Genomic DNA, 25,656 nt, shown 5'->3' with positions numbered 1-25,656 from the left:
AATTGTTCAAGGACGAGGGGTTGATAAAGTTGTTGGGGTGGAAATTGGAATCATGGTGCGAGGAATGATCGATGGTCGAAGATGGGGGTGGCGATGAAGGAAGACAGGAAGTGGTGCTGATGAGGATCTTCAGCTCGTGTCCTCTCCCACCCACAACCTGGATCCGACAAGGATTTTGATGTTGTGGCCACTTTTCGGTCCAGCCCAGAACCACCGCCGCCGCCCGTGTTCTCCCATGGCCACTTTTTCGTCCAACCCAGCACCGCGGCCGTCGCCCATGTCCTCCCATGGCCACTTTTTGGTCCAGCCCAGCACCGCCGTTGCATTCACTGTAAAAAAAAAAAAATTATAATAAAAAAAACAACTAAGAAAAAAGAAAGGGTAAATTGGTCATTTTAAGTTCAAAATTGCCAGTTGGCAAGTTCCGTAATGGCGATATGTACTAATCCTCGGTCGGGCAAAGAACCTCAGGTATCGAATTGATATTTTTTGAAGTTTAGGTACCAAAAGTTATAAGGAGGAAAAGTTCGGGTACTGTACGAACCATTTTCCCTTCATGTTATGACAACAAATGTATATTCTACCAAGTATCAGTACTGACAAGATATTTGTTCTCTCAAGCCCATTATCGTTTACAAATTTATTGTTGGGCTCAAAGATGCATTAATTATGTATAGGATTTGCTAATGATGTGTACTAAGCTGGTCTTAGAATTAGATATAAGTTGATGCATAACCTAGTTACGTATGATATGGATAGAGATGATATAGAATCATTAGAGTAGAATATAAACCCTCCGTCTATTCTCGCAGATGACAATTGTTATACAAAGATGGTAAACATCATAGAGATGGTATACCGTATTATACTTCGGCTTTACTGCATTCTCATGACTTCATTAGGTACCAAGTCGATCTCTAATTCTCTATTTATGTATTTATCATTCATATTTTGTATTCCTCTTTGTCTTATGTGAAATTTGCGGCATGCATACTATGAAATTTACGTGTTGTTGTTGGGGGCTTGGTGTGGGCAGCATTGACTCCCTTTACCTCGAAGGGAGTTGGGACTCGGGAGTCGGGACTTAGGACCAGTCATATGGTGAATCTAGCAGTGAAGGAGCACTGTCACAAGTGCTAGCTATATCGCAAACCACTCTTTAAGAAGCAATCGTAAACGAGTCCCTTTTATGTATGTACGTCAATTATTCAAATACCAAACCAAAGAGGGTGGGGAGGGATCTCACCTCTACCCCTGAGATTTGGGGAAAGCAACATGTATTGAGTTTGTGTGAGTAAAAATCTTACAGTTCAAAAATCTGGAGCATGGCATACTCCGATTGCAAAGTAGAATTTTCCTTTGTTTCGGATATTCAAAGCAATTTTGGTGCTCTCTATATCCACGGGCCCGTTTTGTTTCAAGACAGTGGCCTCACATTGGGCCTAAAAAGTCTTCAAACCAATGAAACCATAACCCTCGCTTCATTTTGTCACCAGGGCTGAACCGGGCCATACCCGACCCGCCAAAATCCTCAACTGCAAGGACCAGCGTTATAGTCTCATAGACTCGACCCAGACTCAGCCGAAACCTCTCAGGCCCGACGCCATGGCTCCCAAGCTCAAAGACAAGCAGCAGAAACCTCCTCCGCCGCCCATGGAGGATCTCTTCGCCACTCTCAACGGCCACATCGAGCAACTCGAATTCGAGAAAGCGGTCAAAGTCGCAGATCAAGGTCCATTTTCAACCTCTAATTCTCCAATTTCTGTAATTTCCGATTGCGTTTCGTGATTTTGATTTTTTTTTTTTTGAAAACCTAATCGCAGTTCTGTCGATTGCTCCTGGCGACGAGGATGCGATTAAGTGCAAGGTCGTTGGTTTGATCAAGGACGATAAGACCAAAGAGGCGCTTTCCGTGATTCGATCTTGCAAGAATCCTGCTCTGGATTTCAGCTTCTTCAAGGTTTGTAAAATCCGCCTGTTCTTTGCAGTAAATTTTGTGTAGTTTTTGGTTCATTATTGAAAAATTGTGGCCGCATTGTGAATAATTACATTTGCTTACATAGGTTAATTACATTTTCGGTTCGAGTGATATGATAGAAACTTGTTGCTAATTGTGAGTTTACATATATGTGTGTGGCTAGGTTTGGTTAGGGAGTTAGAATTCACATTTGCTTACAGAATGACTGCTAGTAATGAGAAGTGTTTAGGTAATAAGCAAAGTAATATCGTGATGTGGGAGTGCCGCTTTGTTCGGTTGAATTGAATAGATGTAATGGTTTTGCTCGGAGAGAGTAGCAGATACTTTGTTGTTTGATCGGTTTGGGGTTTGAAATGTATCCGAAGAGAATTGGCATATGAGTCTTTTCGTTCGCTTGTACTTTCTAGTTATGGATGAACCACAGTTATTTCTATGAAACGAATTTGTTCAATTTGTAACGCCAATGATGATGATAGCTGACTAGCTGTCCTTTATATTTGTTTCTTTTTGCTTCTGTGTTCGAGTTACAGTAATTGTCTTTTATTTGAGAAGTGATTATTTTGATCTGAGCCTGAGATGATGCATCCCATATTTTAATCGTTTTGGTCCTTCATGAATAGAAGTCTTATGACCCTTGAACTTCTCCCTCCTTCAGGCCCAGAGAGAGACGGTTAAATGTGGGTTGAGTTTTGTATAATGCTTAAAATACATGCATGAACGTCTCTCAGTGATATTCTTTTATACTTATTCTACTCCTAATTTACTCTTTCTATTCCTAAATAGGCATACTGCTTATACAGAGAAAACGAGTTAGATGAAGCTCTTAAATCCCTGAAAAGCCAAGAGACAACTCCTGCAGCAATGCTATTAGAAGCCCAGATCTTATTTCGCTTGGGAAAGTTTGATGCTTGTATCGACATATATCAGAAGCTTCAAAAGTCCAAAGTTGACTTATTAGATACAAATTATGTAGCTAGCTTGGTTGCTGCTGGGAGGGCTTCTGAAGTACAAGTTGAAGCACTCAGGGGTAAAGCAAAGAGTAGCTTTGAGCTAGCATTCAACACTGCCTGTTCTTTGATTGAAAGCAATAAGTACACTGATGCAGAGCAGTTCCTGTTGCTAGCCAGAACGTAAGATGCTACTGAACTTTTATACTGCCTGATATTTGGTTGGACTGAACCTTTATACAGAGTATTTCTTGAGAGAAAGATTTAGCCTAGTACAGTATACCAGGGAATTATTTGTGGATCTGTTAAGGGAATTAACTCAATCAAGCCTCATGACTGCTTAAGGTTCTCTTTGTGGATCTGTTATTTCCCCATTAAGCGCTTTATAAGTTCCTGTTATATTTTAAACTATGAATTATTTTCTTTCTCATCAACTGTTTTTCTAATTTGTATTTTACTGTTTATACAACCTTGAGTATTATAAAGACTCTTCTGTGAGTCAGAATGAGCTGATGAGAGAAATTCAATTGGTTTTCTTAGAACCGGCCATGAAGCATTGCTGGAAGATGGTGCACCCGAGGATGAGATAGAAACTGAATTGGCGCCAATAGCTGTCCAGTTGGCCTATGTTCAGCAGGTACTGTAATGTTAAAGTAATGTTTCTGCTTATTTTCAGTTCTTTTGCCATGTTGGCAATCCATTAGCGACTAATGTAAATAAGCTTCATTCAACAGCTCCTTGGGCACAGACAAGAGGCCCTTGAGGCCTACACGCACATCATTAAATCAGATGTGGGAGATGAGTTATCACTTGCAGTGGCAGTCAACAACCTAATAGCTTTGAGAAGTCCAAAAGATGTTTCTGATGGCCTAAAGAAACTTGATCGATTAAAACAGAAGGACGACAAGCAAAGCTTCCACCTTACTGGTAAACTGGACTCGAAGCTTTCACCAAAACAAAAAGAATCAATATATGTGACTCGGGTCCTCTTACTTCTCCATGCAAATAAGATGGATCAGGTGTTTCTCTTTTCTCTTTATATCTTACCTTTTCTTTCAAGTAGTTTTCTATAAATACATCACAGATTTAAGTCATTGTGGGTGTTCCAGCTTCCCTTGCTAATCTCTACTTATTGCTGAAAATTGACAGGCTCGAGAACTTGTTGCTGCACTTCCAGACATGTTTCCCGAGAGTGTGATGCCTGTTCTACTTCAGGCCGCACTTTTTGTAAGAGAAAACAAGGCTGGAAAAGCTGAAGAAGTTTTAGCCCAGTTTTCCGAGAAGTTCCCTGAAAAGTCCAAGGTTTTTCTCTTAGCAAGGGCACAGGTTGCTGCTGCTGCCAGCCACCCTCATATTGCTGCGGAGTCCCTTTCTAAGATACCTGATATCCAGCACATGCCTGCTACTGTTGCTACTCTTGTGTCTCTTAAAGAGCGTGCTGGTGACATTGATGGCGCTGCTGCTGTGCTTGACGCTGCAATAAACTGGTGGTCAAATTCCATGACCGAGGACAGCAAGCTCAATGTTTTGATGCAAGAGGCTGCTTCCTTCAAGCTGAGGCATGGACGAGAAGAGGAAGCTTCTCGTCTATATGAGGAGCTTGTGAAAAGCCATGGAAGTGTGGAAGCATTGGTTGGGCTTGTAACTACAGTTGCTCGAGTGGATGTTAAGAAGGCAGAAGCTTATGAGCAGAAGCTGAAACCATTACCAGGTTTGAAGGGGATCAATGTGGATAATCTAGAGAAGACTTCTGGTGCCAAACATGAAGAGGGTATTTCTCAAGTTAAGGTCGCCGAGACATATGAGGGGAAGAGCAAGTCAAAGGCAAAGAAAAAGAGAAAGAGAAAGCCAAGATATCCTAAAGGGTTTGACCCTGCGAACCCCGGGCCCCCACCGGATCCAGAAAGGTGGCTTCCCAAGAGAGAAAGATCAAGTTATAGGCCTAAGAGAAAGGATAAGAGAGCAGCTGCTCAAGTACGAGGCTCTCAGGGTTCTGTAGCTAGAGACAAACATGAAGCTGGTGCCACTTCCAGCAATGCAAAATCAAACCAAGCAACCACTTCAAAAGGAGCCTCACAGAATTCAGTTGCAGAGCCATCGAAGACTTCATCCAAGTCAAGAAAAAAGTCCAGGAACTAGTTTAAAGGATCTAGGTCTATTTCTTTTGGTTGATTTTTCCGAAATGTTGCAGAATTTTATTTACTTAAATTTTAGTGCTCTAGGGTGTAAGCTGAGAGATTTTGCACGGGCTTTTGCTACTCACTTTTGATTCAAGACAATCAAAACTGAAAAGTTTTTTTTTTTTTTTTTGATTTTGTCAAGGGGAATCCAAAGGCTTCCTAGGCCCTAGATAAACCCCCTTCGGCGCATGTGAAATGCTCAAACTGTGCATTGCAGCACAGTGCCTGGCCACTTTGACAGCTTCGGAGTTCGAACCTAGGTTGGGGAGTACACCCAACTAAACAAGAACCACTAGGTCACTTGCAGTGGTTAAGTGAAAAGTTTTCGTACTGTTTACTTGTGAAATGGAGCTGTTATAGTGATAGGCAGGTTGATGCTTAATTGATGCCTTGTCTGAGAGGATATCTCTTTGATGCTTGAGATCTCCACGTTATGAAGTATTCTTAGGTATCAAGTGAAAATTTTATATATTCCGTGATTTTTGTTACACTGTTTAATCATGCCGCTAGTTTTACCATGTGATGCAAAAATTACGTGCTCTCTACTTTTCCTAGGGGCCAAGGCTTGGACTATTTCAATGCTACTATTATTTTCCTTGTTATAGTTGCTTATTATTTTCCTTATTATTTTCCATTCAAAGTAGTTTTTTTGTTATAGTTGTTTAGGTTCGATAGGATACTTGCTTAGGAGTTTAGGTTTCCTTCATATATTCCAATCTCCAAATCCCACATGTGGATAATTTAATGATAAAACAAATAAATCTTCTCTGTCCCTGCCTGAGCCCCTTAGGCCACCAGGCCTTCACCAACACGCCTCCCAACTTCCCATATCACAACCTATCTTCTCCTCTAACTTACCCACCAAACCATAACCCCAAAATGACTCAAACACCCCCCACTTCTCATCTTGTTTTCTTTTTCAATGTCAAAATATCGTTACGTTAGATTTTTTAACCGTTGGATTTATTTATTTTTACTCAATTCTACGACAGAAAAATTTAGAATATGTCATAGGCGGAACAAAGAAGAATTCGAGTGATTGAACAAGAGAGAGAGAGCGAGAGATGAGGCCGGGAGGGGGTTTGCAAACCATTTAGATTGAGAGCGAAACAAGGATTCCATCTCCCGCCACATCCTTGATGCGAAGAACAAGTAACCCTTCCTAAACCACCGACACGTGTCCTCCTCGTCACTCTCTCCCCAAATTGGACAATTCACCCCTAACCCCCCTTAAATATTTTCCCCTCTTTCGTTTTTAATATTTCTTTCGTTTTATTCAATTTTCCCGTCCTTTCTCGGCCTCCCTCTCTTCAGAACTCGATCGGCAGGCCCTCGTCCTCTCTATTCGGATCGATTCCCACCGCAACAAACTCTAGTTCTCTTTCCGGAGACGAATCGGACCTAAGGCTCCTCCCTTTTTCTTCTTTCTTCTCTCTTTATTCCCCTGCAAAATAGGGCTCGGTGTCCTCCGCCGTCGATTGCGACCAAATTAGGGTTCTGGTAATTTTTTTCTTTTTCTGATTTAGAGAAATATTGGTTCTTTGATCCCTTCTGTATTCAATTTTTCTGTTTTTTTTTTGTTCGTTTTGGGTTCTGCCCTAGGTTAGACGGAGACAAAAAAAATTGGAAAAAAAAAAAAAAGTAAATTCTTTGATTCTTTTCTTGTAGATAAAATTGTTCACGGCGTCGTGGGCTTTTGGTTTTCGATTCTTAGCTGATCTTTTAGGTTCTCTGCTTCCTTCCTGTGAAACTCTGTGAAATTTTTGGGCGTCGTTTTAGTTTGCCATCAGAAATTGAGGGTTTTTCCTTGTAGATCTTCCTCCTTTTGTTTCATATTTTTTTTTCCTTGATTTTTTATCCTCAGTTCTTTGATCCGAAAAGAAAAAAGAAAACCAAAAAAAAAGAGAGAAAAAGAAAAAAAAAAAGAAAAAAGAAAAGAAAGGGTTGTGGAAATCTAGGGTAAGGTATTGTACATGTAGAGAAAAATTGGGTTGGGGTGTAGTTTCGATGGCCTTGAATTTTTCCCATCGACCATTCTTTGCGGCTCATCTGTCTGAGGACAATTTGGTGTCACCGATGAGGATTCACAATGGGTACCTTGCCGATGGTATCTCGGAGAGGAATGGAGATGGTTTTGGTAGGCCGTGGCACTCTAACCGGGATGTGGAGGATCCCTTTGATTATGGGAGGGATAGATGTGATAAGGGCAGCTCACAGGAGCCAGTTTCGAATGACATTATTGATCTTTTGCCTTCGGACCCATTTGGGATGGATATAAGTACAACTTTTACGGCCATCACGGGGTGGCTCGAGGATTTGGAAATGGATTATGGGTGTTATGGAAGGGATGATGTGGGGACTAGCAATGGGAATTATGAACTTTTTGCGGGATTGAATTTTATTTGGAATAATGCTATGAGGTTCCAGACATTCCCTGGGAATCTTGGGGTTGATCGCAAGTCTAAAGTAGCAAGCGGATTCCGTGGGTGTTTTAAAGAGAAGCGGGTGGGTGACACATCCTCCCATGGTGGCTTGGTTGGGTGTTTGAAAGAGAAGCAGGTGGGTGATGCATCCTCCCATGGTGGCTTGGTTGGGTGTTTGAAAGAAGAGCAGGTGGGTGATGCATCCTCCCTAGGTGGTTTCATTGGGTGTTCTAAAGAGAAGCAGGTCGTTGATGCATCCTCCCATGGTGGTTTGGTTGGGTGCTCCAAAGAGAAGCAGGTCGTTGATTCATCCTGCCATGGTGGTTTGGTTGGGGTTGTTGATTCATCCTCCCATGGTGGTTTGGTTGGGTGTTCAAAAGAGAAGCAGGTTGTTGATCCACCCTGCCATGGTGGACTTGGTGGGTGTTTGAAAGAGAAGGGGATTGGTGATGCATCTGATGCATCATCCTTCCAAGGTGATTTCGAATCAGCTTGTGCAGTGGCTGACATTTTGTCTTTTCGCAATGAAACTTGTGGTTTTTCCAATCAGCAAAATGTAGAGCCTCGGCATGTCAATGGGATTTGCTCTGTTGGAGATGGAGGAGCTCATGATGGAGCTTTGATGTTGGCCCTTAGTTATCTGGGTGTGCGGGATCTCCTTGTTGTGGAAAGGGTTTGCAGATCTCTCTATTCTACAGTTCGTGGCGACCCCCTTATGTGGAGAAGTGTTCACATAGATCAGCCACTGAATGAGAAACTTACAGATGAAGTTCTTTTGCAATTGACTGATAGGGCTCAAGGAAATTTGCAATGCTTGAGCCTGGTGGAGTGCCCTAGGATCACTGACGATGGTCTCAAGCGTGTGCTTGAAAATAATCCTAGGCTTACCAAGGTCAGTATTGACTTCATATTATCATTGTTATTTACCGACAAAATGCTGAATTTTTGTACCTTTTTAATTGCTGCTCTAGTCTATTTGATTTGTTTAATTTTTGGTGTGGTGTTCTGTTCCTATTACTGTCTCTTTAGTGATGTTCGCCTTTAAACTTCATGATCTCATATTCGCCTTTAAACTTCATGATCTCATACTCACGGTTAATTTTAGTAAAAAATAAGTAAATAAACCTTACTTCCTAATACAGCTTAGGTGCTGAGATTTGTATGTTTTTATTAATATTCTTTCCCGGAAAATGTGGTCTTCACTGCCCCTAGTTTTGGCTGTTTTCTACACTGTACTGTAGGAAATGTAGACAGAATATCCTTTTTGTTTGCAAGTTTGTTCGTTACCAAGCGATAGTTACAGTTACAAACAAATGTCATCAAAATGCATGTCTTCCTATCTAGGCTAGACACACCATTTCATTTCTTGTTGTTGTGTCAGTAGTAATAATTAAGTAATCTAATTTGAATCAGTCCCGCATGTTGAGGTAACCCTTCCCCCTCTCCCTTATCTGGATTGGAAATTCTAACCTCATTTGTTATGTTTTGGATCTTAGCTTCCATGGTTGTGGTTTAGCAGTTATCAAATGACACAAACCAAGTAGCATACCACTTGTTCCTGGCACAATGACCCCTTCTCTGTTTGCTTTTTGTTTATAGACATTCCAGTTAGAGTACTGACATTAATTCCCCAGTTTTGATCCTGGGCTTGCAAAGCAGATTTGGGAGATTCTTGCTATCAAAAAATTAATAAACAAACAAGAAAGCATTGAAATTTGGAGTGTTTTATTGCTTGCTTTTTTGGTTAAAAGCTTCTGATATCTTCTTCATTTATGCAGTTAAGTGTGCCTGGATGTACTAGACTCAGTATTGAGGGCATTGTGAATAGTTTAAAGGCTTTTAAGTCTAAGGGTGCACATGGTGTGAAGCATTTACGAATTGGCGGACTCTATGGTGTGACACAGAAGCATTTTGAAGAGTTGAAATCTTTGTTGGGCACTGATAGCCAGATGCAGCAGAATGCCCGCAAGCCGCACTTTTATCACCGAGGGAACTTTTATTTGTCCTGTGATGATGATAGTGACATTGATATCGAAATGTGCCCTAGATGCCAGAACTTGAGGCTTGTTTATGATTGCCCCGCAGAGGCTTGTCAAGGAAAAGAACATCCTACTCAGTTATGCAGGGCCTGCACACTATGCATAGGGAGGTGTGCTCAGTGTGGTCGGTGCATTAATGATAGTGAATATGAGGAAACATTCTGTCTGGAGTTGCTTTGCTCAGATTGTTGGAAGCAGCTACTCAAGTCTCAGGAGGGGGAGGATACAGAGTTTGTTCCATCCAACTCTGCTGTTCTCCATGAACAGAATCATAGCTTTTGTCGCCATGGCTAGACACCGTTGGTTGTGCAGATCTGCTGTTACATGTTATGGATGAGAAATTGCAAGTGGTTACTTTAGACATCTATCAAGAAATATTAAAGAGATACTTTTAAGACTGGTTCCTTTGTCTCATTGCCGCTCGGGTTAGCTGACTTTGTTGGGTTCAGCCTATCAGTTGGCTTCAACTTTGGTGGTTTTCTTAGGGTATCACCTGTTCCTGCTGTTAATGCTCTGTGATGAATTGAGAAAATTCTATAGAAGGAAAAAAAAAAAAGAAAAAAAAAAGAGATGGTAACTTAGGAAATGAAGAATTATTAGACAAAGTTCTGCATCCAATCAAAGGTTTGAACTTTGTTTCTTGGTGATTTCTTTGGCTCTGGTACGAATAAAAGCTTTATGAGAGTATGTTGATTTGCATGTGAATAGTGGGTTGTGAAGTTTAGAATACTGGGATGTGATGTGGTCTAGCAGCTCGGTCAGGAGGGGTAACTTCTTGTAAAAAGCAAAGTGGAAAGATGACTTATTTGTTGTGGTAGGGGTTTTGCCTCTATGTTGGCTCTTTGAAGGAGGCACTCGTGTACCTGTGGGATGTGGTGCTGTTCTCACAATACTATGAGTTCTTCTGTATGAACTCTCTGCTGGCTTTTTGAAGAGCACTTGTCTACCTGTGGAATTTGCACTGTTCATCCAATCTATGAGTTACAGTGACCATTGTTTCAGCCATGCCCAATCCCACAATGAATCATGCCAATCGTTCTTCTTAGCTGTGCAGCAGTTTATGTTACGAAGATTGCTGTTGTAGCACGCCCATCTGTGGCGCACTAACAGGGATGAAGTCTCTTGCAGGAGTGCAGGACTATCAATTTCTGTTCATTCCACAGATGCAGCTTCTATTATGCACACCCTGTGCAGCCTTCATGGGTTATGCTTGTGCTGTCGAGGAGAATATATGTTGGGCTTGATATTGTTCTGGCTGATAACTAGAAAGAAGACTTGTCAATGCTTCCTTTGAGATGATTGAACGTTGTAAAATAAATTCGAGAATCAATACCTTGATGCCAAGGGATAAATTTCTTGCATTAGAATTTTTTTAGCATCTGTTGAGATAGTTTGTTAATGTATTCTCATCCATCTTCCTGTTGATGGATGCTGGTCTCTTGCTCTTTTTGTTGTCGTTAAACACAGGATTATCTTGCTTTGTAATAAACATGCAATCACATACGGGAATTTATCATTCTCATCATGACGTTTTGCATTGTTGATCGAGTATTGACGTTTTGCATTGTTGATCCAAGGTATGATCTCTGTTGAGAGTTCTTCTGTTCATAATGGAACAGGTGATAGTCTAGCCTCTTCTAATACTGGAGAGGCTATGGTTTACTGGATGTAAGGGTTTACCCCTTGGGCTTCTACACTATTTCTAGCTTTTAGGGACAGTTATTTAGAAAAGGACTTGATCTCATCCATTAGTGACTTTGTTCTGTAATACCTTCGCCATTTTATTTTACCAAAAGCTATGAATAGAGAAATATTGTTGAAAAGTGTGTCAGAAGAAAGAGATACCTTACTGGAAATTCCATACTTTTACCTTTGAGAGATCGAACTTTCGCTTACCTTTTACCTTACTTTGTTCCACACAAATTCATTCTCAAAAGCAAATATTCTTCTGTCAAAGACCACGGAAGGAAAACAGAACCTTCTTTTTTGGTGCTTACGAACGAAAATGCGAAGTTTAAACTGGAAGCAAGGAAGAATAACAATACGACGTAAAGCCATCCAAAATCCGTAGTTCACGTTTTCGATGCGTACTTATTCCCCGTACATATTTGGGCATGTTCACCTTTCTTGCATGTGCTTACATCTTCTATCAGAATCTGTATGTAAATAGCAAAGCTTATTTGTGAAACAACAGGTCTTTTCTTTGAGAATGAGATGGATGTGGTGTTTTGATTAGGGCTAGAAATCTACATTATCCGTATGTTTCGTCGGACAATCAACAATGTACCTCAGTTTGCATGTTTCACATTTTGTTCTCAGGAAACGAAACGAAAGAGACGAGTCCATTGTGAAATGATGATAACAAGAAGAGGAGATAATCAGAGCAGTTTTATATCGTCTTTTAAATCAACCAAAGAATCTATCTTGCTGCATAGACATTGTAAGAAAGTACGTATAAAACTGTTCAGCATTTGGATTACAAACTTAACGAGTTAGAGAAATACGTAAACTTTTATTATTGAACCATTGTTGAGGCGACAGAGCTAATAGAACTGATTAATGAACACAATTGGGATGAATCTCATTATTCACATTGTATTGCTGCTAATCAAAGAGTTGAAGAGGCTTGTCAGACATTGTCTTCCCGGCCTTGCTCCTTTGAACTTTTCTTGCTGCCGAGTTTCAACCATTTGAAGCTCAGCTTCCCGAACTTGCTCTTCCCCTCCTTGTTCTTCTTCTTGTCATTCTCCGATGGTCTTGATGGCGGTGGATCGGGATTAGTGTCCCACTGATCAGCCCAGGACAACCCACCATCCATATTCTCTCTGCTTTTCTTTACTTCTGCCTCTTAATTGGATTAGAACTTCTTTTAGATGCAGAGCTTTGGCAATGTTTGGCAACCACAATTTTGCTTATTTTATCTCACTTTTGCTATTCTTTAAATGGATGGAAAAGGAACAAGCTTGGCCAATGTTTGCTATGTTGGATGAACAAGTTTGGAAATTGGTTCAACAGTCTTTTGCTTATTCTGTTATTAAGTGTCTTGGTTAACTAACTTGGTTCTTAATTTGACTTGAGGAATGGTATTGGTTAATAGTTTGGTTATTTTGGTAAGGAAGCTGTGTCCCTATGTGAACAATATTGACCGAGTCACATAGCAGGCAACAAGCAGTCAAGCCATGCCTAAAATAGTAAACCCTATATCCATGCCAAGCCCTGTAAATTTATATTCAACCATGTCAAGTCAGTGACCTTTTCTTATTGTCTGAGATGCACCAATCTCTTTTCAGCATTAGTGATAAACAACAAGAGGCTAGAATTCAGCAGAACTGACTGAAGCAAATTCAAAAGTTGCAGGTAGCAAGAATAAGTCAATTAATGAATCGAAAAATTTGAACTATAAAAATTATAAGATGAGATCTAAATCATCTAATACAATTGATAAATACATTGGAACCGATGTATAGTACAATTCAATTGACACATACAAAATGAGGGTTCCTCGCCCTTTTACTAGTGGCCAGTAGTCGCTAGTAAAACTCGATGTGGCCAGCAATCTCCCTGCACAGCAACTTTGATCCTCTTGCTAACTCCAAGCTCTTAACGATTGCAAGGCCGGTTTTTTTGTGAGTAGAAGTTGGCATATACTCCCTGGCCTTTTCTTCATTACCCAGCAAAAGAGCCTCCTTAGCAGGAATCACATTTTCCCACCAAAATTCCCTTAAAATTCCATGCATCAAGTCCCAATAACTACGGTCTCGGCACACGCGGAATATTGTGCTTCCATTTGGTGTCCAGCAATATAAATCAGCCCACTCTCTATCCATTATCTCCATTTGACCCTGCACCTGAGGCATGTAATAGAAAGGCATCGTTGACCAGGGCAGACCCTGCTCCGGTTTTCCCTTGTTAAAAGGACACTTCACTTCCAGGATACCACCACCTTGAAAGCAATCAAGCAGACCATCAGGGGAGGCACCAAGCCAATCAAACCGCTCCTCTCCGTGGGATGCAAATCCATATGTACCCACTTCACGACCTGTGATGCTTTTATACCGCTCTATGGCCACCTCTTCATTGAGCACACCCCATTGCATGGCATTTTTAGAAGCTTGCGCGAATTCTTTCTGTGAATCAAATACCTTCTCATGCCAGAGCTCAGGTCGACGGTTTCCTTTCCAAAATCCCAAGGCAGTGCTGAAGGTGCTTGTAGTCAGTTTGTTTCGCCGCAAGGCAAACCACTCCTCTGAACGCTGGGGAGCATCAGATAGTGCACCCCGGGTAGCCAACGCAAGTGATGATGGGGAACGCATCACCAGAGCAAAATTCGTAGAGATCATCGGTGAGGCGCATGTCGAAAAGGCCCTAAAAAATATTTTTCCACACATCTTTCTCGAAGACAGCATTTCCACTGCTTTATGATGAAAGCTGCAGAAGAATCCAGTGCAGTAGGCATTGCTCATTGCTGATACGCCAATGCCACCGGCAGCTACTTTGTTCTGATGACCTGTTCTACAAAACCCACACACTGCTTGATAGTGTAGTCCAATCAATATCCCTCACATTGAATAACCTTGTCTACCGTAAGATAAAAACATTGAGGTACTGGTTTCCCAAACAAACACAAAATTTCCATTACAAACAATGCAAAATAGCTGGCCACATATAACCTTATCTGAACAGTGATTAATCTTCTCCTTAATCAAAATTGGACAAGTTTTAAAGTTAGGCACATTTTTTTTCCTCCTTCAACACAAGTATTGATTCTTTCACCAAATGAATCATTTTTCTCCTTATGCATTATGCTATTCAAACTAGAAGCAAAACCCCATTCAATCTGAAGCTTACCCAATTCAATTAACACAACTTGGTTCCAAAATGAGCCTGGAAGTGTCGGAATTTATACCTGAGAATGGCCTTGAATTAAAGGCAACGACTTTGCCTTTGCCAGCTGCGAAGGAGGAAGAGGGCACTCCATGTAGAGAGCAAAGAGAAGCTCTTGACTGAGACGAAGAGACTTGAGCGAGCTTCATCGTCAGTAGATGGTTGCCACCATCACTAGGGTTTTGCTTCCGCAAATTCAGAGATAGAGCGCAAAGCGTTTCCCAGAGGCAAAGCGTTTTTATACCAAGAGCAACACGGCGTCGTTTCTTAATGCTAAAACGGGTCGTTTTGCTTCAAATTTGAGTCTAAAGCTGCTTGAGATTAAGAAGCTTCACTAACCAGAGAGGTCCACCTGAATTCAATTCCCTTTCTTTGCTAATCACTCCCACAGAAAAAGCTTCTACTTAACGCAACCCATAAAAATCTCTAGACACACAAATAAATGGGTTTGCTTCTGCTTCTGCTGCTACTTATGAAGTCCCTCACTTTCTTCTTTAATCTTACTCCTCTCTAATTCTGTCACACAACCCAATTTACAGACCGAAATTTCAATACCCAAACACCATGTATTTGTCCGAAAAGCCTCACCCGGTTGATTTTCACAAAGGGGACGAAGGCGGCGAGGACATGATGATTGAGGTGGTTCCGAATGAGGATGTTTCCCAAACCCATCACCGGAATCATCAGCAGCAGCAGCATCACCAATTGCTGCTATTGGGGGACAGTAGCGGCAGTGGGGAGGACCACGAAGCTAAGCCCCAGAAAAAGAGAGCCGAAACTTGGGTGCAGGATGAGACTCGGAGTTTGATAGCTCTGCGCCGAGAAATGGACAGCATGTTCAACACTTCCAAGTCTAACAAGCACTTGTGGGAGCAGATTTCGGCGAAAATGAGGGAGAAAGGGTTCGACCGCAATCCCAATATGTGCACTGACAAGTGGAGGAACTTGCTTAAGGAGTTCAAGAAGGCCAAGCATAATCATGACAGGGGGAGTGGCTCGGCTAAGATGTCATATTATAAAGAGATTGAGGAGATTTTGAAAGAAAGAAACAAGAATGGTCAGTACAAAAGCCCTACTCCGCCCAAGGTTGATTCTTTTATGCAGTTCTCAGATAAAGGTATTGGCCTTTTTACTTTGAAACTTCATGTGCCATGGCTAAATGTGGTGTTAAGAATCGGAAGGGGGTTTGTAAAATTTGAGCAAAGCAATTCAATATTTGAATTTGTGTTCTCCCAATTGATGGTGCTTAGTGCTTACTGTTACTATAAAATAGATTGGTGCAATATCAATGCACTAGGGGTTCTCTTGGTATCTTGAACTTATAAATGTTACTGTATCTGGAATTTGCTCCTGAGTTGTGTGCTTCTTGCAATGGTAGCATTTAGTTATGATTAATCTGCCTGAACACTATAACGATCTGAAAACTTGGCAAGTTATCTGATATTATTTGGAATTTGAATTGCTCTGGAATGTTGGAGGATAGGTGCTGGCTCTCCGGCCTTGGGGTCATGCTGATTGTTTGTACTACGATATTGCACTTAACTACATTTCAGACTTCCAATTCATCTTTTGCTTAATTAAATGAATGGAAATATGCGGAAGAAGCGATAATAGAGTTTCTGGATTGGCAAGTGGTATGGTTTGGAAATGTACTCCTTTTGTGATTGTTATGATAAAAGATAAATAAAGTTCTACTATGGTACTGCATTGGATTTGTCTTTTTAATTGTCTTATAATTGTTGATCACAGAGATATTTTGTTTAGGTTCAAAAAAGTGTTGGATGTACAAGAAGAGGTGGGTTGTATTTAATATACTGGTTAGTTGGTTGGAAATGTATTTAGTTTGTTTTGAAGATGCTGTTTTCAGTAAGACGAATCCTGTAAACAAGGAAAGACTTCATATGCAATTACTTTTCCCTGACTTTGTTAGAGATTTTATAAAATAGCTACATGTGTCCTGGAGTTGGGGACATGCCAGGTTTAAGTTTTGTAATTGACAATGAGGATGCTTAGCATTTGAGTTCTGATGTTTTTTTTGTTCCTTATCATCAGATGTTGCATGGGGATTCGTGTACATGATTCACATAGACATCCTTCTAAGTTCCAATTCATCCCTACTCATGTTCTTTAGCCTTTTTTCTCTAAAAATTCTGCTAATGTGTTGCTGTTCCTACAATCGAAAACTTAGCAACAAAAACTACATTTTCTTCCCTCTTTCCTCAAACCCCTTCTGTCTCCATCATGTTTTGATAACATGACAAAGACCATTGATTGATTTCATTTTTATGCAGGGATGGAAGATACAAACATTTCCTTTGCACATGTGGAAGGTAACTGCTAATGTAATTTGAGTTTCAATACTCTAGTTTGCACACATCTATTTTATCACCTAACTTGCCTGGTTACTCATGAACACTGTATAAATTATGATTGCTTATAAGCTTTCAGGAAATAAACAGATGATTTAAGGTTATGCAGATGCAAGCACTTAAAATTTTGATATGAAAGTCCATGTAGGATAATTTCCATAAAAAAATAAAAAGTCAATGTAGGATAATTTCCATAAAAAAATAAAAAGTCAATGTAGGATATTGTTATTATAATAGATGGAATTCATGGTCTAATGAACAATCATTAAGTGATACCTTCCTTAAAAAAAAAAACAAAAAGTAAAAAAGATTGGCAATTCTGACTTCTCCCGCATGAAGAAGGTGCAAAATGGAGAAATGAACTCTGTCTTAGTGTTACAAGTTGTTTGTTTTGTTTCTATATATAATTTTTTTTTCTCTAAGTGAAATGTTCTTCCTCTATTTTTAACTTGCTCGGTGTGCAGCTAATGGCAGGCCAACACTCAATCTCGAGACAGGTTTGGACCATGATGGTCATCCTCTTGCCATTACTGCTGCTGATGCAGTTGCAGCAAATGGAGTTGCACCTTGGAATTGGAGAGAGACCCCTGAAAATGGTAAGTCAACTAAATTTGAAACATAGTTTTAAAATTTGCTGATGTTTTTATGCTTCGAATATCTTGACTTTCTTCTTCAAATGTGATTGTGTTGTGAACATTGTCTATGTTGGAGTTATATCAAATTTTTCTCCCTTGGCAGGTGGTGAGAATCAATCATATGGCGGGAGAGTCATAGTAGTAACCTGGGGTGATTATACTCGGAGGATTGGAATTGATGGCTCGGCAGATGCCATTAAGGAGGCCATCAAGTCTGCTTTTAGGTTGAGAACAAAACGCGCCTTCTGGTTGGAGGATGAAGACCAAATTGTCCGAAGTCTTGACAGGGACATGCCTCTGGGAAATTACACCCTTCATCTTGACGAAGGTATAGGTTTTGTATTGACCATAAGTGTTGATACTTCTTAAGCAGTAGTAAAGTCGTAATATCATTTTGCAAAATTTCATCAAAACTGATATTGTTATGTGGGAATTGATAAGATGAGAACTTTAAAGGTGCCAAGACAAATGCCAATAGTATTTAGGTTGAAGTCCACTCGGTTATGACCTTTAAAGTGCCTCGGATTAATGCATTTGAAAACATTCTCTCTGCATAATGAGAACTTGATGCTGAATGTTCCAATTTCAGGGTTGGCTGTAAAAGTGTGCCTGTATGATGAGCCAGAAAACATACCCGTACATACAGAGGAGAAGATTTTTTACACCGAAGATGATTATCATGAATTCCTAACCCGCCGTGGGTGGACATGTTTGCGGGAGTTTGATGGGTACAGAAATATCGAAAATATGGATGATCTTCGACCTGGTGCAATATATCGTGGTGTGAGTTGAGGGCAAGCATGTGCATTTTCATTATATTTTCTTCTTAAATGCGGGCGGGTTTGTACTGTTCAATCATGTAGAATACAACAATTGTATGGTAGATAGAACAATAACCAAGAACTGAAACAGGTTCTGTTCTTGCACATAGCCTGAGCATGCGATTTTTGTAAATATGTATTTTTGTTTTGAGTTGCAAAGAAATCCAAGTCTTGTACTGTTGTTCATTTCATTCTGACCAAATGGTATTCTTTTCTATTACATTCACGGGTGTTAGCAGTCAGTCATGGTCTCGTACAGTATAAATTGTCCGGCTCCCACACCCATTGTCAAATTTGCAAGGGACACACTCTCTCTCTCTCTCTCTCTCAACCTTGAATTATGGCAGACCAAATGAAACACATTTTTCGTATTAAATAAGAAAAAGAAAAAACAAACACATTTAATAATTATTGCATGCTTTATGTACTTTATTAGATCAAATGAGAGCGAGAGAGATGATTTTCAGATTTTGATGTCAATAGCCTTTGTTTGTTTTTATTTTTGAAATTATACATGTCGAATTAACTGGTTACCCTCCCGAACCAAGCACACCAAACCAAGTTCACAGATATTACCCTCTTGAAGTTTCAAACAATTGTTATAATTGAATTGCAAAACTGAAAGATGGAGTTAAGTTCCAAATCAAGCTCGTAAAAATAACACCAAAATTTGTCAATGCATCGACAACTTTATTAATTAATTTTCATTTCAAAATATGCGAGAAGAGTGGAAATTTATTTAAGATATACAATACAACCAATTGTTCCACTCAATGCGAAATGATCATGGAACTAAATTAAGAGAAGAAAGAAAAATCAAGAATGAAGGAAGAGTCCACTTCCAACTAATTGATTTTTTTTTTCATTATTTAGGAGTGTACTCTAACAGAATGACACTTTTTTTTTTCCTTCAGGTTCTCAATTCTTCTTGTTTTACGTCCAACTGTCCCAGACCAACCAGAGTTGTCTGAGCTAGACTTGATTCTAACGTACATTCCTTCAAAAGAAGAAGAAGAAGAAGAAGAAAAACACACACACACACACGAGGTGAAATGTAAACTACAAGGAGCCAAGCAAAAATACAAATCCGAAGCGAATATATGTAGGCCGGTAATGCTTCTTCTACGACTTCTTGGGCACAGCTCTTAGTGGCTGTGCCATTTGTAGGGTAAGGCCAAACTTCTCTGCCATGTTCATAGTCTCGGGTACAACTCCATCTTCAAGGTTCCAATCAAAGCAGTTAATTAGTGAACCCAGCATCAAGTGTAACATTCTTATTGCCAATGGAAGTCCGGGACATATTCTTCTCCCACCACCAAACGGAGTAAGCTCGAAGTTTTTTCCCATAACATCAATTTGATTTTCTAATCCCAAGAACCTCTCCGGCTTAAACAGATTTGGGTTTTCCCAAGTGATGGGGTCTCTACCTATGGCCCAAACATTTATTAGAACTTGAGCACCCTTCGGGATTACATACCCGCCAATTTCTATGTTTGCTTCTGCTTTCCGGGGAAGTAGCAATGGAACTGTTGGGTGCACCCGAAATGTTTCTTTGATTATTGCTTGTAAGTAAGGGAGTCGAGCAATGTCTGATTCCTCAACTACTTTCCCCTTTCCAATCACTTGCTGGAGTTCCGCTTGAGCTTCTGAAAGAATTTTTGGGTTGCGTAGTAGCTCGGCCATTGCCCATTCCAATGTGGCTGAACTTGTGTCCGTGCCGGCAGCAAATAAATCCTATATATTCCATAATTTACTAATAATTAGATAAATAATTAGGCAAATGTGTAATGATAAGCGAAAACAAAAACAACCCCAATTATCGTAATAATAATAACGTTGAATTAAAAGTGCATGCCTCAATAACTAAATTGTAATCCAACCATGTTCACTAGGTAATGTGTCATTGCTTTATTTATTCAAATTTGACATATTTTATTTTTTTAAGAACTTTATTTTTAGGAAAAATATATACTGGTATTGCTACTGTGACATATTGTATATTTTGTGAGCAGATTTAGCGACACTAGTGACATATTTGAAGAAATTAAGTACCAAGAAACACTATGAGTATTAATTAAGTAGTGACTAACCAGGAACAAATGTTGTGTTTCGAGCATGTCCATGTCCTCCATTTTCTCTTTACTGATGTTCAAAAGTGTATCCAACATATCATATATTGGTTGTGATATAACTGTCCCCTTTTCTTGATTCCAGCCTTTGATGGATCATTCGATCAAAGATCTCTATCATTTTCTGGTAGTGATAGGTCAAGCGCCACCTTATGCCTTGGGGGTCAAGCTTCCTAAGCAAAGGAAAATAGTCCGCCAAGTTTGGTTTCCCTGTCTCTTCAAACATACCCCAAACAGTCTCCTTGAACTCCCTAGCTGTCTCACTACTGGGGTCAGCTAAATCCACAGAGAAGATAGTCTGCGACAACAAATTGAGCGCGGTTGTAAATGCAGCCCTTCCGATATCTACTGCCTCACCAGCCCTCATGCTTTCATTGACATTATCGATGAGCTTTTGCACCTTTACGCGTCGGTTGGCTTTGTTGGCATCAAGAACTTTGGGGGAAAACAATTGCAAGTTGCATATTTTGCGAAGATTTCTCCATCTTGCTGACACAGGAATCCAGGCCATGCTGTACTCGCTGTGTTTGCAGGCGTGGATTCCATCTCGGATGGGTCGGTTGCAGAAGACTTGGTCATGGGTTCGGAGGATTTCTTTTGCCAGAGTTGGTGAAGAGATGACTACTGTGGTTAATCGGCCGAGTTGCAAACTTATGATGGGGCCATAGCGTTGGGAAAGATTAGTAAGTGAGAGGTGGGGTTTGTCTCCAAGCTCAAACAGATTCCCAACCAGTGGAAATGGCTTTGGTCCTGGTGGAAGAAGCTTTCTGGGTATAGCTTTGCTTCTTCTTGCAAAACGATAGAACGCTTGGCTGGTGATCCAGGCAAAACAAAGACCTATTATACAATTCAAGAAATCCATAACTCTGCTCTAACTAGGTTGCGAACTCGAATCGACAGTTGTTACAATTAGCAAAGAAGCTTGGGATTGATGAGATCCCCGGCCTGCCTAGGGTGTGAAGTTTTGTAAATTTCAATAACATATATATATATATATATATATTTTTTTTTTGACACACAAAATTGATCTGATAAAGATGGTAATCAATTAGCTAAATGATTTCGGATTTGACCAATATCAAACAATACATTGCATGATGATATAGGAGATCTCTGATTATTAATTATGACATGCACTAGCTACGTAGAGTAGCTTTCAATGTACAGATTGTTACTATATCAGGGTCAGCATTAGTACATTTAGGCACTTGATTAATCTCCAGAGGCGTTGTCTCCTTGTAGCCGCTGGAATTGACTGGCGTTGCAAACTAGCAATGGCAGACGAGGGTCTTAATTTGAGGACATGTTGTTTCTGTCCTATCGTCCTACTTATATGGGAAATGGTACGACGCACAAATTCACGACGCTTATGTGTTAACAAAAACATGTGGGCGGCGAATATGTCCAGGATTTGCCAGCGAGGCAAAATGAGAATCACAACTTACGACGCTTATGAGTAAACAAAAACATGTGGGCGGCGAATATGTCCAGGATTTGCGTGTGAGGCAAAATGAGAATCACAACTTACGACGCTTATGAGTAAACAAAAACATGTGGGCGGCGAATATGTCCAGGATTTGCGAGTGAGGCAAAATGAGTATCACAACTTTCTGCACTAGAGGAAGGATGCAAGCGTATGTATTCACAAGTTTGTTGACAAGGCAAAATGATTCTCTCTCTCTCTCGCTCTCAACTTTCAATTATGGCAAAACCAAATGAAACACATTTTTTGTATTAAATAAGAAAAACAAAAAAGATACACATATCATTATTATTGCATGCTTATTTACTTTATTAGTGATGATTAAATTAGGACAACAAGAAAGATGATGATTTTTCAATCTTGACAAATATAGAACCGTCAATAGCCTTTGTTTGTTTTTTTTTTTTTTGAGAATAATTATATGAGTCGAATTTAACCGGTTACCCCTCCCAAACCAAGTACACCAAACCAAGCTCATAGATATTGCCCCCAGCCCCGTTCACATGGTCACCTACTGACCAAATATCATTTGGTCAGTAGGTGACCAGGTGATCATGACTGTATTACCCCCTCTTGAAGTCTTAAACAATTGTTAGAATTGAATTGCAAAAATGAAAGATGGTGCTAAGTCTCACCAAATCAAGCTTGTAAAAATAGCACCAAAATTTGTTAATATATAAACAACTTAATTAATTAATTACTCTTTCGAAATATGTGAGAAGAGTGGAAATTAATTTAAGGTATACAATATAACCAATTGTTCCACTCAATGCGAAATTACCATGAAACTAAATTAGGAGATGAAAGAAAAGTCAAGAATGAGGGAAGAGTCCACTTCCAACCAATTGATTGTTTTCATTAGTCAGAACATAATAGTTTTTTCTTTTTCTTTTTTTCTTCAGGTTCTCATTCCTTCTATTTTTTTATGTCCAACTATCCCAAACCGACCAGCGCTGTCTGAGCTAGACTTGATTCCAACTTTCCTTCAAAAGAATAAGAGAAAAACAAAACACACACACACACACTAACTACAAGGAGCCAAGCGAAAATACACATCCAAGGCGAATATGTAGGTAATGGTACTCCTACGACTTCTTGGGCACAACCTTCAGTGACTGAGCCATTTGTAGGGTGAGGCCAAACTTCTCTGCCATGTTCATAGTCTCGAGTATAACTCCATCTTCAAACTTCCGTTCAAAGCAGTTAATTAGTGAACCCAACATCAAGTGTAACATTTATTGCCAATGGAAGTCCGGGACGTAATCTTCTCCCACCACCAAACTGAATAAGTTCGAAGTTTTTTCCCAAAATCAACTTTCGTTTATTTGGCTCTTTCGTATATGTTCATAGTTTCTAGTAGTTTGCGAACAAATTAAATGTTAAGTTAATTCACATATCTCTCTCTCTCTCTCTCTGTGGCAACAAATTCTGCGTACCTTTAGGGAGATAATCAACTTGAGACCGAGTTTCTGTAACAAAATTAGCTTCACAATACAATGGTTAGCTGCTGCCTTCAGCAGCATAGATTTCATGCTTTTTTTCTTTTGCTGGTTTGATTGGTTGACTCTTCCAAACAATCTGTCTCTCATTTTTGTCAACCATTCCAACTTTATTAAATTAATTTTAGTGTATAACATCTTTTGCGTATCTTCAACAACGTAAGCTATATTTTAAGTTAAAATTACTAAGAATTGAAATATAGCTATAAGTTTAATAATTTTTTCCCAGCAATATTAGTTATTTCAAATGTTTTCTCAAATCACAAATTGCCGTCTGGATAAAGGGCAAAGGAAATAGGAGATAAAAATATAACTATGCAAACTTCATAGCTAAATATAGCTACCCATTTCCCAAAAGTTTATATTTAACTCTCACTTAGGTAATTAATTTGTTAGAGATGCTCTTAGTTTATTTTTATAGTTCTAATTTGAAACATCTTTAGCTTAATCTTTTAAATTTTGATTTGTAACATCTTCAGCTTTATATATTATGTGAATATAAATATTTTGGATATTACGTTTTATTTGCTATTTTATTGTTAGATCTTGAATTTATTGATTTATTTCCAGACAATTCTTCCAAAAAAAAAAAAAATTAAACACATACTATGATTAGAGGACCCAAGTTTCAAAGTTCATCTTAGGTCTAAAAATCTCAGATTTGGCCTTGCGTACAATAAAGTTATCGCACGTGGTTTGGCAAGAGACCGGCCAAGAAGAAGAAGAAGATGATGATGATGTAAAGGTTTTGCTTTGATAACAACCTTCTTGCAAATGCCTTAATCTCAGTGTTCTATGTTGTTTTTGGAATTTATGACTATTGGGAGGTGGAAATGTAAGTTTTAAATCAATCTTTTCTGCTATGACCTGGGTTTTAGCAACAATAGTGACAATCTACTCCAAGAACAGAGGTTTTAGTGAGCACAAAAGGTGGCTTTGGCTCCTCATTTTTTGGTGGATCATTTCCTTCATCTTTTGCTCACTTTCTGTGTGCCTTTACTTCATCACCCACTACCTGAAATCTACAAGTTGCCAGATATATATTCTTCCAAAGGCTAATATAGTCAAATTCATTTGCTTTCCTTTGTCAATGTTACTTTGTTCCAATGCTTTAAGTTATGTCCAGAAAGACAGTGATCTCAAAAGAACCATTACTCGAGAGGGAGTTTGAAATTCACACTGATAGTTATACACTTATACTGATGCTGGGATTTCAAGATTTGGAGCTAGCAAAGACATATTCCGATGGCTAAATCCACTTTTCAAAGAGGGTCGAAACCAAAAGATGGAACTATGTCATATACCATCCATTCCTCCTTCAGCAAGAGCCAAGAGCTCTTCTTCTTTGCTCCAAGAATCACTCGAACACCACTCTTCATTATTAAAAGCCATACTGAGGGCTGGATGGCAATCACTAGCCATAAATTCAGTATTTGTGCAACTCACTTAGCTTTCATTCGGTACAAGTACTCCTTGTAGTTTTCCTATTTATAGGAGTTGTTTTGTCCAAAAGTAATATAATTTGGAAGGGAAAATCGTCCAAACAGTGTCTGAACTTTTCCAGACTATTAATTTTCATACCTATTCTTTGAAAAATGTCAAAATGATACCTAAAGATTTGAACCCGACCCAATTTTCATACCTAGGAACAGTAAAAACGTTAACCCTGTTAACTTTTCAAGGGCATTTTTGTCCTTTCAGTATTCATCCCAATGAATCCGAATCCTCTCCTTCGCAAAGAAATCTCCTTGTTTCTCCTTTTTAATTCTAGACCATTGATTTATTATCTATGGTCTATCAATACACATCAGCAAAAAACCGTACAAGTTCATTAATTATTACTTTTAGCTTCTTAAGTATGCCAAACGCTGTAACCACCATCCCCCATTCCCCCCCATCTTCTTCAACCAAAAACATCCACACTCAGCACACCCCCCATATCTTCTCCATCATTGAGCTCTATAGCTATTTGTTATGAATAGGATTGGGAGTATGTATTCATCAACTAAATTCACTGCAGCAAATTTGGTTGGAGGAAGAATGTTCTTCGACATCGATTGCAGTATTGGAATTCTGGATTACTGCTCTTGATAGCGTCAAGCCTTTTGGCATAAATAAGGAAATGTTGATACCTTTTGTAATCGCGTAGAAGCATGAAAAGAATTCCATTCGGCCTGTGATTTTCCAAATTCTAAGTAATCATGTCATCATCAATTTAATTGGGAGGAAGCCTATTAGGATAAAAAATAAATTAAAGAACTAAACAGAT

The 25,656-nt window shown here is 39.5% G+C and overlaps 4 protein-coding genes and 1 pseudogene across 6 annotated transcripts; 3 read left to right on the top strand and 2 right to left on the bottom strand.

Moving 5' to 3' along the window:
• The first annotated feature begins 1,560 nt into the window (after window positions 1-1,560).
• LOC133709780 (uncharacterized) lies at window positions 1,561-5,228 on the top strand. The gene is made up of 6 exons (XM_062135651.1): window positions 1,561-1,732; window positions 1,824-1,960; window positions 2,762-3,108; window positions 3,466-3,562; window positions 3,660-3,944; window positions 4,075-5,228. The coding sequence occupies exons 1-6, from the start codon at window positions 1,606-1,608 to the stop codon at window positions 5,062-5,064; spliced, it is 1,983 nt and encodes a 660-aa protein (XP_061991635.1). The 5' UTR covers window positions 1,561-1,605; the 3' UTR covers window positions 5,065-5,228.
• Window positions 5,229-6,371: 1,143 nt separating this feature from the next.
• On the top strand, window positions 6,372-11,092 carry LOC133708829 (F-box protein SKIP14). Its single transcript, XM_062134362.1, has 2 exons — window positions 6,372-8,420; window positions 9,307-11,092. Exons 1-2 carry the CDS (start codon window positions 7,113-7,115, stop codon window positions 9,859-9,861), a joined length of 1,863 nt encoding a protein of 620 aa, XP_061990346.1. The 5' UTR covers window positions 6,372-7,112; the 3' UTR covers window positions 9,862-11,092.
• Window positions 11,093-12,946: 1,854 nt separating this feature from the next.
• LOC133708831 (uncharacterized) lies at window positions 12,947-14,734 on the bottom strand. Of its 3 annotated transcripts, none has more exons than XM_062134365.1 (2): window positions 14,474-14,734; window positions 12,947-14,095 (listed from the first exon to the last, which is right to left on the bottom strand). In XM_062134365.1, exons 1-2 carry the CDS (start codon window positions 14,598-14,600, stop codon window positions 13,098-13,100), a joined length of 1,125 nt encoding a protein of 374 aa, XP_061990349.1. In that variant the 5' UTR covers window positions 14,601-14,734; the 3' UTR covers window positions 12,947-13,097. The 3 variants fall into 3 exon arrangements, with proteins under 3 accessions (XP_061990349.1, XP_061990350.1, XP_061990351.1); XM_062134366.1 differs by having other exon boundaries at window positions 12,947-14,074; XM_062134367.1 differs by having other exon boundaries at window positions 12,947-14,172; window positions 14,474-14,597.
• Window positions 14,735-14,793: 59 nt separating this feature from the next.
• On the top strand, window positions 14,794-18,467 carry LOC133708830 (trihelix transcription factor GT-1-like). The gene is made up of 5 exons (XM_062134364.1): window positions 14,794-15,568; window positions 16,743-16,781; window positions 17,285-17,416; window positions 17,559-17,783; window positions 18,045-18,467. The coding sequence occupies exons 1-5, from the start codon at window positions 15,016-15,018 to the stop codon at window positions 18,245-18,247; spliced, it is 1,152 nt and encodes a 383-aa protein (XP_061990348.1). The 5' UTR covers window positions 14,794-15,015; the 3' UTR covers window positions 18,248-18,467.
• Window positions 18,468-18,993: 526 nt separating this feature from the next.
• LOC133712970 (geraniol 8-hydroxylase-like) lies at window positions 18,994-21,378 on the bottom strand (annotated as a pseudogene).
• Between the last annotated feature and the right edge of the window lie 4,278 nt (window positions 21,379-25,656).

The sequence above is a fragment of the Rosa rugosa genome, chromosome 5 (genome assembly GCF_958449725.1).
Source record: "Rosa rugosa chromosome 5, drRosRugo1.1, whole genome shotgun sequence".
NCBI lineage: Eukaryota > Viridiplantae > Streptophyta > Magnoliopsida > Rosales > Rosaceae > Rosa > Rosa rugosa.
The sequence above is the reverse complement of the archived record's forward strand: the minus strand, read 5'-3'. Positions and strand labels throughout refer to the sequence as shown.